At 36.2% G+C, this 17676-nt stretch overlaps 1 protein-coding gene and 1 long non-coding RNA gene across 3 annotated transcripts in view; one reads left to right on the top strand and one right to left on the bottom strand.

The window, feature by feature from the left end:
• Window positions 1-1088: 1088 nt before the first annotated feature.
• The window catches only part of nxn (nucleoredoxin), a 148682-nt gene continuing 132094 nt past the window's right edge, over window positions 1089-17676 (bottom strand). For both annotated transcript variants that reach the window (XR_015508613.1, NM_001020595.1), the window contains 1 exon segment: window positions 1089-2061. Coding sequence is in view for 1 of the 2 variants with exons in the window: in NM_001020595.1 (NP_001018431.1) it covers window positions 1879-2061 (183 nt within the window). In the remaining variant the exon portion in view is untranslated.
• Window positions 7646-13392, top strand: LOC147840574 (uncharacterized). Its single transcript, XR_015509231.1, has 2 exons — window positions 7646-8228; window positions 12934-13392. It is a non-coding gene; the product is annotated as an uncharacterized LOC147840574 (long non-coding RNA).

Below are 17676 nucleotides of genomic sequence, written 5' to 3' on the forward strand. Positions count from 1 at the left end.
GGTTTATAATGAAACGGGTAGCACAAATGTCTTGATACCTCAGGCTGTTGATGTTGCCATTCACTCTGCAGATCTCTCGCATACCCCCCATACCAAATGTAACCCCAAACCATGATTTTTTTCTTCACCAAACTTGACTGATTTCTGTGAGAAGTAATTATTGTTTTTGCTCTTACAACTGGGATTGATGACAAGACTTTTGTCAGGTGGTGTACGTTTAGGGTTGGAAAGTTTTAGATTTCATATAAAAAAGGAAAGGTAATTAAAATAATTTGTAACATATTTTGGTAAATTACAAAGGTTTATAATAAAGTATGTAGCCCTCATAAAAAATAGGATGTTTATGAAATATAAACATACCTTTTTTTATTTAAGACTTTCCATAAGTATCTTTAAAAATTATTTCAATATGGTAAAACTGAATGCTAATCTTTAGAATCTAAAAAATAAGCACACAAAATTAAATATTCAAGCCTTCCTGCAGCATTAGAAGAGAATGGCAGTATCAATGCTGAGATTACAAGCATACAGTTTGATTATAAAAACTAATACTGGATCATTGATTCATTTGTTTTCTTTTCGGCTTAGTCCCTTTATTAATCTGGGGTCACCACAGTGGAATGAACCGCCAACTTATCCAGCACATTTTTTTTTTATGCAGCGGATGGCCTTCCAACTGCAACCCATCTCTGGGAAACATCCACACACACTCATTCATACAGACACTCATACACTATGGACAATTAGCCTACCCAATTCACCTGTAGCGCATGTCTTTGGACTGTGGGGGAAACCAGAGCACCCGGAGGAAACCCACACAAACGCAGGGAGAACATGCAAACTCCTCACAGAAATGCCAACTGAGCTGAGGGTCAAACCAGCAACCTTCTTGCTGTGAGGCGACAGCACTACCTACTGTACCACTGCGTTGCCACAATACTGGATCAGTAACTATTCAAATTATTACTATAATTGTATTAAAATGATTGAATTGACTAAATTTTCTGCAAATGAAGATACTGAATGCATCTACAGAAACTGTTTAGCAAGTGTGTGTCCATTGTAAACACCATTAAGAGAAACAAACATTTTCAACAGTGACTTTTAATGGCTATGACATCAGTTCAAACACAACCAAGAACAGACAGTGTGCTTTAATTGGCTACATTTCATAAGGGAAGCTTGCAATTAGACGCTGTTTATTGTGCCTTCAAAAACATAAGACTGCATTAATACAGGGGACCTTCACAGAAAATCCACTAAAATTTCATGTTTGAGTAGGGAACAGATCAGTCATCCGACAACATCAAATATCAAACACGGAGGTGGGCAGATTCCAGACAACTGCATTGAAAATAAACAGCGGCAGCTACACAAACAATAGATAGTGCCTTCTATACAATGATATCAACATCAGCATGTACGCATATTTATCAGCACCCATAAGAGAATCACGGCCGTACATACACAATGGAAAATGTGCAGTGTCTGTGGAAAAATAATACATCTACCAAGCTATAATTATTCTAAGCTCTTGATTCTTAAAACAATATCCAAGGATAGAAGAAAATACTTGATGAAAAAAAAAGGTATTGACTTGGAGCTGCAGGGTTCGATCTAATCTAAATGTTATGGCAAAGACAATCAACGTAGAGATCTGCATTTGACCATCAGCGCTGTAGTAAATGCAAGGCACCACAGGAAGAGGCGGCCGCTTCGTGATGGAGGGGCACGTTTAAAAAGAAGTAAAATGTCAATACAAAGTATGCTTCTGTTCAAACAGTCTGACAGGAAGAGAAGAGAGTGCACGCCTGGAGGCCAAGGGCCAGATGGAGGTTCGGGTAACGGCTGTGGGAGGGTTTAGTGCAGTCCAGGACTTCAGATGGGCTCTGGCTTGAGCTTTTCTGCTAGAAAGTCACTAACAAACTGTTCTACCACAGCCGGTGTGATCTCTTCAACATCTTTAACGTATTTGGCGCGAGCCGACATGTCCAGGATGGTGAGGAGAGGTGCAGCCTCAGGCAGGTTAGTGTAGTCCCGCAGGGAATCGCTCATATCATCCTGTCAGATAAAGAAAACAGTAAATATGAATAAGAATTGCCTGTGAAGAGCAAAAGGGCTAAATTAAGCCCTGCAAAAAATGTGAAGAACTCAAAAAAAAACAACCTTCAAGGAGGCACAGGGAAGTGCAGAAACTGTATTGAGGGGAGTATAAAGCAGTGAAAAGCAGCATGACGGCACACATGAGGGAGTCTCTCAGAGCTGAAGCTCCACTCGCTACCCACGGAGAGCAGTTCTCTGCTCCAGCAGGAGATGATCAGGAGGGGGTACAATAACATCGCATCTCCCACCTTGTTGGTTCTGAGGCACTTCAACCCCAGCAAACTTTAGAGAGATGAATCACACAGAGGGTGCAAAACATTCCCATTTCCCAGATGGGGGTCCATAAATGTGTGTTTGTGAGGTAACAAAAGCAGGAGTGATTTTCTTTTCTGAAGTCTTTCTTCAAAGTGTGGTATGACCTTAGCTGTTTATCGAAATTCACCAAGAAACTAATTTGGCCTCTCTTGTATGAAGAGATTAAAAAAAACAGAAGAGGAAACATTGGCTGTTTAATGTTTTAGAGTTTTTATTCATCAAGGTAAGTTGTTAGGAGGTTTAAAAAGATTTTAAAGTTGCATTTTTAGGCTGGTCTGACTTAAAACAATAGGTGGACTAATTTGATCTGGTCTGTCTTGGGTCAAGATTTTCTTTGAAAAATAAAATAATGATGCACGTTGGGCCCAGATAAGAAGTAAGAAGACCTCTAATCACACTATAAAACCCAACAGTCAACTTAATCAAATGAAATGAGTGTGGTTAACTCAAAATGTACTGAAAGGTAATTCTACTCATTTGAAAAGAGTTTTGAACTCAGTGTTGAAGGTAATGAGTTAATTAAATACCTCATTACTTCAACTTAAATGGAGTAAGTTCACAGTACTTATATATATATTGTTTTTTTATTACTCAAATGGTTTGTAGCAATTGGTTTCCTCAAACGGTTTAAGTTGCCTTAACTTTTTGGGTTTTACAGTACTCAGTTGGTTTGAGTCCTCTTCATTTATCGGGTTTTACGGTGCTCAAATTGCTTCATTTACTCAAATGGATTAAGTTGACAGTACTCATTAGGATAAGTTTTTGAACTAAAATGGTTTGAAAAACTGTGTTTTACAGACACATAATGTCTATTCTGCATGACCATATTCTATATCCCTTATTCATATACTTAACTATTACAACAAATACCTTACTTCAATTGAACAGTACTTAAGTTTACTGCGGGAAACTCTTAGTTATCAGAGATTTGAGATGGAAGGCAGTATATATACTTAAGAATATTATTGCCACAAGAGGGCAGTGCAAGAATTTCAAAGAGATTTTGGTGTGTTTCTTCAATCTGTGACTGGTTCACAGTGAAACTATGAGTTTTTCCACAGCAGTGCACAAATTAAAGCACACGATCAGATCTTGAGCCTGTAAAAGAGTCACTGTGCTACTTTGCTACCTAAAAAGGAAAAGGATTGCAATAGAAAGTTTGTGACCTCCACTTCAAACCTAACTTTTAAAGGAACACTCTACTGTTTTTGACAATATGCTCATTTTACAAGTCCCCTAGAGTTACACAGTTGAGTTTTATGAATTTTGAATTCATTCAATCCATCTCAGAGTCTATTGGGAGCACTTTTAGCTCAGCATAATTGAATCAGATTAGACCATTAGCATCTCACTCAAATAAATAAATGTAAAAGATCCTATTTAAAGCTCGACTCTTCTGTAGCTACATTGCGTATTAAGACTGACAAAAAATGAAAAGTTGCTGTTTTCTAGGCAGATATGACTAGGAACTATACTCTCATTCTGGCGAAGTAATCTAGACACTTTGCTGCCATACCATGGTGCTAACAGGGCTCACACCAACTCCGATTTCAGCTGAATGGATTTAAAAATGGTAGAACGCAACTGTTTAACTATTGGTGAGTTGTAAAATGAGTCTGTTTACAAAAAAGTGGAGTGTTCCTTCAAGAGATGTAATGGTAGAACTGCTACAAGATTACAACAAAAATACTGTGCATTTTACTTTTAGTTGCTACTTGAAATTTAAAAAGAAAATATTTAATGGACAATCAAATTCAGCTGTTCCTGTTTTATTATTAAAAATTTGCAAAATATTAAATTTTTTTACAAGAAATTGTTAAGCTTTACATGATTATTAATAATTCTTTTTTTTTCAGCGTAGTCCCTTTATTAATCTGGGGTTGCCACAGCGGAATGAACCGCCAACTTATCCAGCCAATTTTTACGTAGCAGATGTCCTTCCAGCCGCAACCCATCTCTGGGAAACATCCACACACACTCAATCACACTCATACACTACGGACAATTTTTAGCCTACCCAATTCACCTGTATCGCATGTCTTTGGACTGTGGGGGAAACCGGAGCACCCGGAAACCCACGCAAATGCAGGGAGAATATGCAAACTCCACACAGAAACGCCAACTGACCCAGCCGAGGCTCGAACCAGCGACCTTCTTGCTGTGAGGTGACAGCACTACCTACTGCGTCACTATGATTATTATTATTATCATTATTATTATTATTATTTATTATTATTATGTTTTAATTGTTCAATATTCAAATGGGCAAATCCTGACTGAGAAAGTTGAATGTGCTGATATTTGTTTTCTGCTAAGTTTGCTATTTGCCTAATAATATGATAATAGGCTACAGTTTTTAATTGAAAACTTTAACAGATTAGATTTTTTTCTAATATGTCATATAATAAATTTGTATTTTAAAAATCTGTATTTTTTTTCTTCATATTTCTTTATTCTAAATCTTAAGGGAATATATTTAGTACATCAAAAAGTGTGTTTATGATCAGTGTTGGGGGTAACATGTTATAAATGAAAACACTTTTTCACAGAAGATGAGTTAGTGTACTGTTCTAGTAACTAAATAACTCAGGATATGGGTTAATTTTGAGTCGACCAGTATGTTAGTACTGAAAACACAAACACCTAATTCGACCGTTTCACTTAGAAGATCAGGTTAAAATCAAACGATTTATTTGAGAATCCCCTGTCATCACTACAGACAGTCAGAAACAGAAACAATGGCAGATCAGAGACTTGCATTTTTGCAATAGATTCTTGTTATTTAGAACTCATCCGATCAAAGAAGCGATTGTCATTAAGTGTAGAGTAAGTAAAACTCTTGACAACTGCAAGAAACAAGACATCAAAAAACAAAACTGGATGCAAAGCACTACACCTGCACCCCAGCTCCAGCTAAACAGCAAATGATTACATCAGTTCACGTTCTTCGGGTAAAACAATTCATTCGACTAAACTAAAAAAAAAAAGCTTTTATTGTTGAGCAGATGCAGCCACTGTCCACTGTAGAAGCCACTACATTTTGTCGTGAGATTTTTTTTTCTTTAGGGAAACGATTTACACAATTGTTAATGCCACGTGAAACAATTTATTCAATGCAAAAAGCTTAAAGATTTATTTTGATTTGGGGAAATTTATCGTCTTACTGTTCATTTTGTTATTAAACATTTGAACGTCTTAAAATCTTTTATTTCATGCTAATACTGTTAGGCTCTACTGCAGTCTTCATCTCAATGGACAGTGAATTTACTTCACTAATGACACAAAACATTTAAAAGTAGCAAACACATTACTTTACATGCTTTTATTAATCTGTATACAGCATGTATAGCTCTGGGCTCAGAAAGCTCTCAAAATATAATCTTATCCTATATTTTGTCGGATTAGTTACATAGGAGGTTGTTAAATGCAGAGTTTCTCTATATAAAAAGGTGAAAAACACCTCTAAATTCTGAAAGAGGTCAAACCTCAGCCAGGTAAGGAGAAGTAACGTAAAAGTAACCCAAAAGTAATATAACGCATTACTTTACATAAAAAGTATCTAAGTAATGCAACTAGTTATTTTATTGGGAGAGTAACTCAATATTGTAATGCACTACTTTCAAAAGTATAGCGTTCCCCAACACTGGGTATGATTGAATTGAATTTTGGCTGACAAGCTGTACAAAAATACAAGTATCCCATACACTTTAAAATAAAACTGTTGAGGATAAAAACACAGTAAAGCTCTGGGCTTGTTTCCATTGTTGTCCTCACCAATAAAAAAAACAAAGTATGGCTGCAAAATACATTTAATGCATAAAACAAACAGTACCTCCACGTTTTAAAACAAAAACTAAATTATTCACAAATACATTTATTCATTCATTCGTTCATTTTCTTTTCAGCTTAGTCCCTAACCAGGGGTCGCCACAGTGGAACGAACCACCAACTTATTCAGCACATGTTTTACCCAGCGGATGGCCTTCCAGTTGTAACCCTATTCACAATACAATAACAAATAAAATAAAACAGCATCATCCAGCATGCAAACTAATTATCCTCATCAAACAACCATATTCAATCTCTTTATAAGTCTTTCATTTCCTTGATCGATTTTGGTAATGTTTCACATGATTGCACTTGTATATAAACATGTTTTACCACCAGACTTCTAAATTTAAATAAATAAATAGAAAAATCTCAACATCTTGTACTTTCTGAATACTGTTGCCTCACCATTTGAAAATAGTTCACCACATTATTTAATGTTTTCCTTATCGTTCCCAGTAAAAAAAAAATGCTCTTTTACCAACAGTTAATCTGCCTAATTCTTTAAAAATCTCTTTGTGCAAATGTGCTCTTGGATGAATTTGTAAAATGATTCGTACTAATTTATTTTGTGCCTTTCGCTATTTTTCTGTCATACTCTGTGGGCAGCTATCAAAATGATGTAGCATAATGAAAATAGGGTTGAATCAAAGCTCCTACATTCAACAGATCAGCTTGCCTTGATGACCATCCGAAAAGCTAATCCAGCTAAAGATAGTGCTTTAAATTTGACTAAATGCAGTATTTCAACCTCATAAATAAATAGAAATAAAGTAAATAACTGCAGAGAGGTCCACTTTTTGAGAAAAATAACCACCTCATTCACCAGGCTGGCTATGCCTGCCACTGTCCATTTCCTGTTGTACACAGCAGGAAAAGTAGATCACATGAGTTTTAACCCTTAATCACTTCCTTTTCCACATTCCAGATGCATTCCAGTGTCCAATCAAAACCCACGTCGGATTAAACCAACAGACAATGCCTGACACAACCAAACATGACACATAACATCCCCCTCCCCCCAAAAAAATTCCTTGCATTTGAGGATTTGTGCTCAATGCTTCCATGTAAAAGATTGCGGACAGATAAAGATCAGCGAGAGCCGTCCATCAGCACAAGCAAATACAGTGAGAAATGGATTCTGTCAGTGTAACCCTTCCAGGCTTCCAGATATGAAAAGATTACATCTCTCAGGCTGTCTGCCGCTCTATAGCGAGCCATGCATCTTCTTTTGTGGAGCAGCTAACCTTGTGTAAACTCTTCTCCAACCCTGGCGGGCCTTTCTCTTTCTATCTCTCTCTCTCTCTCTCTCACACACACACACACACACACACACACACACACACACACACACACACACACACACACACACACACACACACACACACACACACACACACACACACACACACACACACACACACACACACACACACACTTTTCTTTTCTGAGCTTTCTGCATGGAAACAAAAAGGGTCAGTCTGTGGCTGTTTCCAGCTGCTAGTGTGATAAGGGCTAGTGTGTGTTTACCAAACTGCACCGGCGCTACGACGCTGAGTTTATTCAACCTATTGTGGTGCTCGTATCATTCCATAAGCATTAGCCATCTGCTCATGCAAGCCGAGATAAGGCCGTCTGATTGGCCGGCTCACTACGAAGGGGCTGTTCTGATTGGCTATTATCTGACGGGAGCTCTGATCTGGACCCAAGAGCGTTCAGACATTAGGCTGAAATAATCGCATGGCTGGAAGTAAATAAAAGGCGTCGGTGTAAGAATGTGTTTTCTGTTGGCTGTTGCGTCACTAATTAAAGAGTTGTTTGATGTTAAATGCAAATTATCGGCTGCTGGCAGGATTTGAGGTATGATGCAGATTAGAATAAGGACATTATTTACTTGGACGTAGGTTTTAGGAAAATATTGGTGGGAAAATATTTATAGATATTCATTCATTTTCCTCCGGCTTAGTCCCTTTATTCATCAGGTGTCGCCACATATGTCAACTTATCCAGCATATGCTTTACACAGCAGATGCCCTTCTAACTGCAACCCAGTACTGGGAAACCTCCATTCACACACATACACCATGGCCAATTTAGTTTATATAATTCACCTGTACCGCATGTCTTTGGACTGTGGGGGAAACCGAAGCACCCCTGAGGAAACCCAAGCAAACACAGAGAGAACATGCAAACTCCACACAGAAATGCCAGCTGGGACTCGAACCAGCGACCTTCATGCTGTGTGTCGACAGCGCTAACCACTGAGCCATCGTGTTGTCCCATTTATAGGTATAAACATAATAAAGAATAAAATAAATCCACTACATTGTTGTAATAAACAATTGTGTGTATCAAAAAACAAAACAAAAATAAACAGATTTAATATAAATTAAGTAAAATATTATATAAAAATGCTAAATGTAAAATTAAAACAAAAAATGCTAAATAAAATATGTTATTTTTATAATAAATACAACAATTAGGGATGTCCAGATCTGATCAAAGGGGAGGCACTATATCCCACCTTCTCTACATTTTACTAGTGGTGGGCCGTTATGAGATTCTTGGCTGATAAAAAAAATATCATTGTTGATCTAGTCTCAAAGTTGAGTTGGGAGCTGGGTCTGTTCAATCAAATCAGCAGGATGCCCTTCTGGATCTTTCACTTACTTCGAGGACACTACTGAGCTTACATGGACATCTGTAATCTAGTTATTTGCCTTAATAGACAATAACATAATTAGGGTGTTTATGTGAAGTGCTTTCATGTAAGAGTTTCTTGTAATTTTGGTTGACTTTAACTGCAGTTCGGCAGTTTCACATTCATTCATGAACATTTCATTCATACCTTAATTCCATTTCTGTTTAGTTCAGTTATGACTTAGTCAGATTAAGGTAATCAAAAATCACAGTTTGGAGCTTATATAGGCCCACAGTTTAAAATTCATGTTTAACTGAATAAACAGTTAGTAAACACATGTCATCTTATCAAACATCATCTTTTTCATCACTAATTATCATAGTAAAACTTGTTTCTCAAGCAGTTTGTAATGTATTTTGGAAGCAGGCAGGCCCAGATTAAGCATTTAGAGGCCCCTGGACACAATAGTCCCTTTCACACAGTGATACCGGTAAAAATCTGGAAAATTTCCGGAACGACTTTACCGGTATATTCAAAAAAGCGCTGTTCACACAGGCGAGGACATTACGGAAATTTTCCGGAAAAGAGCATTCACACATCGATTCCAAAATACCGGTAAATTCTGACATCATTCGCCACAAATGAGCTTTAAACGGCTGCGCTTGTATTTGTAAACATTTGACTAAATTACAAACTCTGTGGATGATCAATATTGTGAACACCCTTCGCAGGATCACATTCGCATGTCGATATGTTCATAATATGTGCGTGTGCAGGCGCTCACAGGCTGTTTCACAGGCACACGCAAAGCTTGAAGGTAAACAAACAACGGCTTATCATAAGCACCTCATCGATGATTATTTACACAGTTGGCATTAAGAAGAACATATAAACGTGATTTGACTAACTTCTAGCAGCTAAATGTGTCTGGAAAAATATTCAAGGCTTTTATTCTCATAAACCGCGCGGACGTAAATGCGTCTGACTGTTGTGATTGGCTAAAGCAGACGTCTCACGTCAGCACGTTCTAGACGTGGACGCGCTTATTACGGGAATCTTCCTTCTGCATTCACACAGCGCAGCATTCCGGCAAATTACCGGTAATGTTACAACTTCTCTTTCCGGAAAATAGCCAGAACGAATTTACCGGTATTTTCAAAAAGGGCCTGTTCACACATACAACCTTTCCGGAAAATTGCCGGCAATTTTCCGGAAAGGTCTGTATGTGTGAAAGGGGCTAATGTCTTGTAGGCCCCCCTACCTGGCCGCACCCCTAGTTGAATAAAAAAAATTATTAATATAATATTTTTTAAATAAAATTAATCTATAATGTATTGCCTGCATTTTAAAAATAAAAATAAGTTAAATCTTTGTAGACTAGAAATATATGTACTGTATATCATTTAACGCATTTAAAGCACTTTGAAAAAAAAATACTAATACAACTAGTGAAAATGAATGGATTTTAATATACTTGTTCAAGTTCACAGAAGCAGTTGTATTATATATATAATACTGCTTCTGTGAACTTGAACAAGATCTGTTCATTAGACGTTGGATTCAAACCGGGTTCATGATCGATCACGTCAAAACATGTTGCCATGCGCTTTACGAACTACGGTACTCACACTGCTGTTTGCCGCTCTCTTTAGTTATGTTGTCTCTGTCAATCAAACAGTGATGGGCGTGAACTGCTTAACTAGCTCATTCCAACAAGGTGCGCTATTTGCACTTAGCCTAAATAGACACTGCCAAATCTCCACCAACACCCCCCAAGTGCGCACTGGTTCAATGCCCATTGGTCAATTCGGCCCTGGAAACAGGAGATGAACCCCTGGTCCAATGCTCCACCTGGCTTGAGAAACTCGTTCTCAAAGACTTATTTTAGTCATTATTTGGGTAGCACACATGTCCTGAATGCCTTCGGCAGAATTCAAATACCTTTTTAAACTAGATTAATTCCAAGATTACAGTGAGATTAATCTAGATAAAAAAAATATCTATGCCCACCTATACATTTTACATCACGTCAAATATTGAATAATAAAAATGCACATTTCAAAGCACTTCACAGGACCTTTACAATATACTGAAACACATGTTGAACCCCATGTGATTTGGTTCGCTTGTGAAAGAATTCCATAGACTTTCTTCAAAACAGTTGCTCAATGTAACATGAAGTGTTATGGCTCAGGATAAAAGGGTGTTTTCGACCTCTGCACACACACTTACTGTCTGTAGATTGAGATCCTGCAGCTGGTCTTACACTTTCACAGGCTACAGAGGTTCTGCTTCTCATTTTCCCTTATTTCCTCACTCACAACAATCTGATCTGATTTGACAGCCCTGGCCTGTACATTATAAGTTAATCCTTGATATTGACTTGCAGTTGATTTCTGGAGTACGTTAAACGTGTTCAAAATGTAATGCAAAAAAGTGTGCTTGATTAAGAGAAATTTCCTGTCTTCGATACAAGTTAAATTACCTATGACATCAGTGATTTACTGTTGATTGTTGAGCAATGATCCAAGTTAAACTCGCTGTGTTTAAGTATTGCCACAAGATTTAAAAGTCTTAAAGCGTACTCACACTATGCTATCCGAACCATGTCCAGGCCCATTTCCCAGATTGTTTGGGAAGTGTGAGTGCGCTGAATCGGGCTCAGGCACGGTTCACTTGGCCGGCCCTGGCCCGGTTGAAACAGGTGTGCCAGACCGCTGTTCATTTGGGCTTTGGTGCAGTACGCTTGTAGTGTGAGTGCAAAGCGTGCCTGAGCCCGAAACTGAAGACGAGACGTGACTTTTAAGGGACTGTTTGATATTGATTAATTAATCATTCCTACTGTTCAATGAATGCAAACTGTTGTAGATTATTAAAGACACAAACCCCTCACTGTACGAGACAGTTGCATCTTCAGTAAACCTCCTAATTCCTTAAGCGCAAGCACTTTATGATTGCTCATGAGCGTCAAAAGCGGCTGATCTGTTCAGTGAAATATTTGACTGCGTGTCACTGCATGTCAAATGCCTAAAACAATAAAACTAAAGAAATGTCCACTGTGCTGAGCGAGAGCGCTTGTTACTGAACAGCGCAGCTTTGATGACGTAAGCATGCTCAGGCCCGAATGTAATGTAAGTGCAGGTCATTGGGGGAGACGGGGGATAAGCATGCTTCGGCCCGGTTCAAGGCAACTGTACATGGTATGAGTATGCCCTTGAGTGTGAGATTAGTATGATAAAATAGCATGCTGTCAATGTCTGTTTAATGTCATGACCTGCAAATTGTATAATATTATGTATTAACAATAAGAAATAGAAAATTAAACTGCTAAGAAATCAAACACAAAACAAATTAAAAAATTTAAAAAAAAAAACAAAACTGAAACAACACTTAAAAAATAACACTTGCTGCTTGTTCAAACTACTTGTTGTTGAAACAACAATTCTTGAGTTTTTTTGGGGACAACTTATTTGTTTTATGTTCAATCCACTAAAATTAGTAAAACAACAAGTTAACTTAATTCCTTCATGTTGTTCATGCAATAAACATACAAATTGAAGAAAACAGTAAAACAAAAATAAATAACTCTGCAAACAAAAATATAACAAGCCTTTTACACAGACTCCACTATTCAAAAACAAAGCTCCAATTATTTTTTAGATTTTGCAAGGTTTGTTGTTATATAATAGGTTTGTCTGCCTGTTCTTTGTTTTTCTAGATCTGCAAAAACTATAATTAAAAAAATTAAAGAAAAAATATTATAACAAGCCAAAACAAAGGAAGGACAGCATGGTGGCGCAGTGGGTAGCAGAATCGCCTCACAGCAAGAAGGTCGCTGGTTCGAGTTCTGGCTGGGTCAGTTGGTGTTTCTGTGTGGAGTTTGCATGTTCTCCTTGTGTTTGCGTGGGTTTCCTCTGGTGCTCCGGTTTCCCCACAAGTCCAAAGACATGTGGTTTAGGTGGATTGGGTAAGCTAAATTGTCCGTAGTGTATGTGTGTGGATAAGTTGGCAGTTAATTCCGCTGTGGCGACCCCTGATTAGTAAAGGGACTAGGCCGAAAAGAAAATTTCGAAGAAGACAAAACAAGTGAAATAAAAACGAAAAGACGTAAATGCATGACTACGCAAAAAATACAAGGTAAAAAATACAAGTGTGAAGAAAAATTTAAATGGGACAAATAAAGATAAAAAAATAAAAAATAAATATCAAGCAACAAAAAAATCTGTAAAACAAGACAAAAGTCAAACTGATTCAAAACATCCATCACACAGATAAAACAAAACAGATAAAAGTTAAAAGAAAAGAAAAGAAAAATGAAACAAGTTAAATAAACAATAAAAAGCACAAAGCAACCTCCACAAAACAAAACAAAAAACAAAACAACAAAATAAATCAAAAACAAAACAACAAAACAAATACAACAACAAAACAAAAACACAACAAAACAAACCAATATACAGCACAACAAAACAAAAAACAAAACAAAAACAACAAAACACAACACATAAACAACACAACAAAACACAACATAACAAACAACAAAACAAAAAACAAAACAAAAACAACAAAACAAAAAACAGATTAAAACAAAACAAAAACAACAACAAAAACAACAAAACAAAACAACTAAAGTACAGTTTAACAACTAAGGAAAATACAGCAAGCAAAAAATGCAAAACAAAATGAGACAACAACAATAAAACAACAATAAAAAAAAACATCAACGTTCAAAACAAACAAACAAACAAACAAACAAAAAACATATAAGCAAATTAAATTTGCAGTTAAATGCATATGACACAGATAAACACATACAGCTAAAGAATGTGTGTTGTATGCCTGAAACTCAAACCATGGCATAGCAAAAATGCCATCCTGAGGATTTGGGTGCGACACACTCACGTACACACATACACATGTACACACATGTGTACACACACACACGTACACACACACGCGCACACACACGTACACACACACACACACACACACACACACACACACACACACACACACACACACGTACACACGTACACACGTACACACACACGTACACACACACGTACACACACACGTACACACACACGTACACACACACACGTACACACACACACGTACATACACATTTACACACACACACACACACTAAAATTCTGAACGGTGGTGAGAAAATTGAAGTGAGAAAGGGAGCAGGAAAAGAAAGGGGCGGCTAATAATCTATTAATTACGGCTGCCGTCGCTCTCAACATGACTTCCTCAAAGGTCATGAAGAGAAAACAGCAGATAAGAGTTATGAAAATGTTGGCTTTCCTCCCACTTGGCACGCGGCCTTGAAAGACGAAGAGGTGATCAGGGAGATGAAAAAAAGCGAGGGAGGGAGAGAAGAGAGAGGAGAAGGGCACAGCTGTTTTGGCACTCTCTGGGGTTCAGGATTGTGCTACATGTGCTTGCCATTCAACTGCAGCTCTTTTTATTTACTGCGGTACATGTCGGTGATTGCAGGCCGCCCTCCCGCAGGATTGTTTTACACAAATATACAGAAACAGATGTCACATCACACTTGTGTGTGAAAGCGAGCAAATGATCAGATTGTCCTTTTATTATTTACGGTGTTGCAATTTGTCTTGCTTGCGTTTTTGTTTAGTTTTTATTTTGGTGTTATTTGCCGAGTTTTTCCTCTGTTTTGTTCAGTTTGTGATTTTGTTGTTGTTTTTGTTTGTTTTGCCGCATATTTGACTGTTTTGTTTGTATTGTTTTCTGTTTAGTTTTGGATTTGACTTGTGTTTGTTTAGTTGTATTTTCCTTCGCTTGTATTTTTGTTTAGTTTTTATTTTGTCGTTGTGTTTCTTATTTGTTTTTGTCTTCTTTTGCGTTGCTTCCAACGTTTTGGCTTGGCTTGTTTGTTTGCAGAGTTCTTTTCTATTGTTTTACTGTTTTGTTCAATTTGCGGTTTTGTTTAATCAAGTCTTGTTTTTAGTTTATTTGTTTTCTTTGTTTTGTTATTATTGTTTTCAGTTTTGTTTTTAATTTGTCTTGTGTTTGTTTTGACTGTTTTGTTGTATTTTATCTTCCTTGGGTTTCTGTTTGTTTTTATTTTATCATTGTGCTTTCTTATTTGTTTTTGTCTTCTTTTTGCATTGCTTTCAGTGATTTGGTTTGTTATATTTTTGTTTTTATTTCATTAAGTTTTATTTTGCCGCATATTTGCTTGTTTTGTTTGTATTGTTATAATTTATGTTTTGATTTGTCTTGTGTTTGTTTTGACTTTTTTGTTGTATTTTACCTTGCTTGAATTTTTGTTTAGTTTTTATTTTGTCATTGTGTTTCTTATTTGTTTTTGTCTTCTTTTTGCGTTGCTTCCTGTGTTTGTCATATTTTTGTTTGCAGATTTCTTTTCTTTTGTTTAACTGTTTTGTTCAGTTTGTATTTTTATTGTTGTTTCATTAAATGTTGTTTTGTAGTTTATTTGTTTTTTTTTTTTGTTTTGTTTGTATTGTTTTTTATTTTATTTTTTGATTTGCCTTGTGTTTGTTTTGTTGTATTTCACCTCGCTTGCATTTTTCTTTAGTTTTTATTGCATCATTGTGTTTGTTTCTTATTTGTTTTTGTCTTCTTTTTGTGTTGCTTCCAGTGATTTGGCTTGGTATAATGTTGTTTGCTGACTTCTTTTTTTTTTTTTACCATTTTGTTCAGTTTGTGTTTTTATTATTGTTTCATCTAGTCTTGTGTTGCCTGTTTTGCTGTATATTTGCTTTCTTTGTATTGTTTTTAGTTTAGTTTTTGTCTTGTGTTTGTTTTGTTTATTTTGTTGTTTTGTCTTTTTTTCCTTTGAAGTTAAATTGACTGCTGTAGTAATTTTGTTTCAGTAAAGAGGTACCATTAACCAGCATTCTTCAAAATATCTTCTTTTATATTCAACAGAAGAAAGAAACTCGTGAAGGTTTAAAACTGCATGAGGAAGAGTAAATGAGGTCACTTAAATATTTGTGTGTTCTATCCTCTTTATTTGAACAGTTCATCCAAAAGTAAAAAGAGCAATCTGGCATTATTTATTCATTTTCATGTTGCTGCAAACCCGTATGACCTTTTCTTTTTCAAAAGGTTGAGTTTTGAATAATGTTCTGTTTGCTATTGCATTTTTGCATGAAAATAAATGGGCACCAGAGCTTTTAAGTTTTAAAAATGATTTTAAAAAACACCATTAGGTATTCTGCCAAGCCTTCCAGTCTGTTTTCTAAAGGGACATTCAAATCTAAACCACTTGAAAATACTTATTGTGGTTCAAAACCTTAAAAGAGTGATATGAATAGACATCAAATTTGATATAAAGTATGTTCAAAATATATTCTACGTACAGGGAAGCAGATTAGGTATGTACCTATGAACATTTTCCTGTGATATAATGAACAGTTATACAGAACAGAAAGAAAAATGTTTCATGTGGCTTAATGCATCAAGAAAGTGAAGCAGAAAGACTAGGTTCAGTACACAGATTGTGAAAGGGATAGTTCATGCAAAAATGAAAATGTCCTCATCGTTTACTCTCACTCAAGTGGTTTACTCTCACTCAAAGAGTTTCTGCTGTTGAACACAACAGTAGATATTTTGAAGAATGAAGAAACCAGGAGCCACTGACATCCATAAGAACAAAAATACTAAAGAAGTCAATGGCTGTTTGTTCCCCACATTCTTCAAAATATCTACTTTTATGTTCAATAGAAAATATTAACTTAAAGAGGTTTAGTGCAGGTGAATAAGTGGAGGATGAGATTTTAATGACTAAATGTTCATTGTTAAATTGTAGAATAGATTAAATGGAAAATATAATGCAAGATATAGAAATGTTTTCAAACTTTAGAAAGGCTTTTAAGCGCTTTATTTTTGTTCCTTGTAAGATGTTTATTTTATTTTTTCAATTGTCACTCTCCCTTTATTGTATTGTATGTTTTACTGTGTTTTTTTTCTGATGGACAGTGTCCTGACTGAAGGGCACTATAGAAAAAAAAAATCTTTCCAACAGTTTTTCTATAGGAGAAAAACTACTAACAAAGTGCACCGCATTTATATTCTAGGTTCATCTGTTTGCCTGTGACTACAATACATCTAAAATAAAAACTACTAATTTTGGCTTTCATTTATTACGAATTAAACCACATGAAGCATTTTTTCGAATAAGTTCTCTAAACTCTACAAATATGAGGGGGTTTCTAGCCTAGTACTTTATGCTGCACAGTCATTAATCTTGATTTACCCAAACAATTAGCTTGTGTGCTGCTGTTTCTGGCTAAGTTTGAGTGAGCTGTGTCTCTGGGACCAATCCATGACACTTTTGAATCTTTTTACAGTTTATGGTTCCCTGCCATCTTATGAACTAGCACAGGTAGGACATTTTTCTAAATTTATTGTTTGGAGGTCGCAAAAACAGACAAGCATTAGCACAACATCTGAGTAAGTAAACAAAGGCTGAATATAACATTGTAAAGTAGTTAGTTGTACTAAAGTTTTATAGGGATAGTTCACCCAAAACTTTACTCACCCTTCAGGTTTTTTTTTTTTAAGTTGAACACAAAAGGAGATATTTTGAAGAAAGCTGGAAACCTGTAACCATTGACTTCCATAGTAGAAAAAACAAAAACTATGAAAGTCAATGGTTCTGGTTTTCAGCTCTCTTAAAAACACTTGTGTTCAACAAAAGACAAAACTTAAACAGTTTTGGAACAAGGTGAGTAAATGATGAAAGAATGTTCAGTTTTGGTTGAACATTGCCTTTACTTGTTCGACTACGCATA

This window comes from Danio rerio, chromosome 15, assembly GCF_052040795.2.
Source record: "Danio rerio strain M-AB ecotype USA chromosome 15, GRCz13ab, whole genome shotgun sequence".
NCBI lineage: Eukaryota > Metazoa > Chordata > Actinopteri > Cypriniformes > Danionidae > Danio > Danio rerio.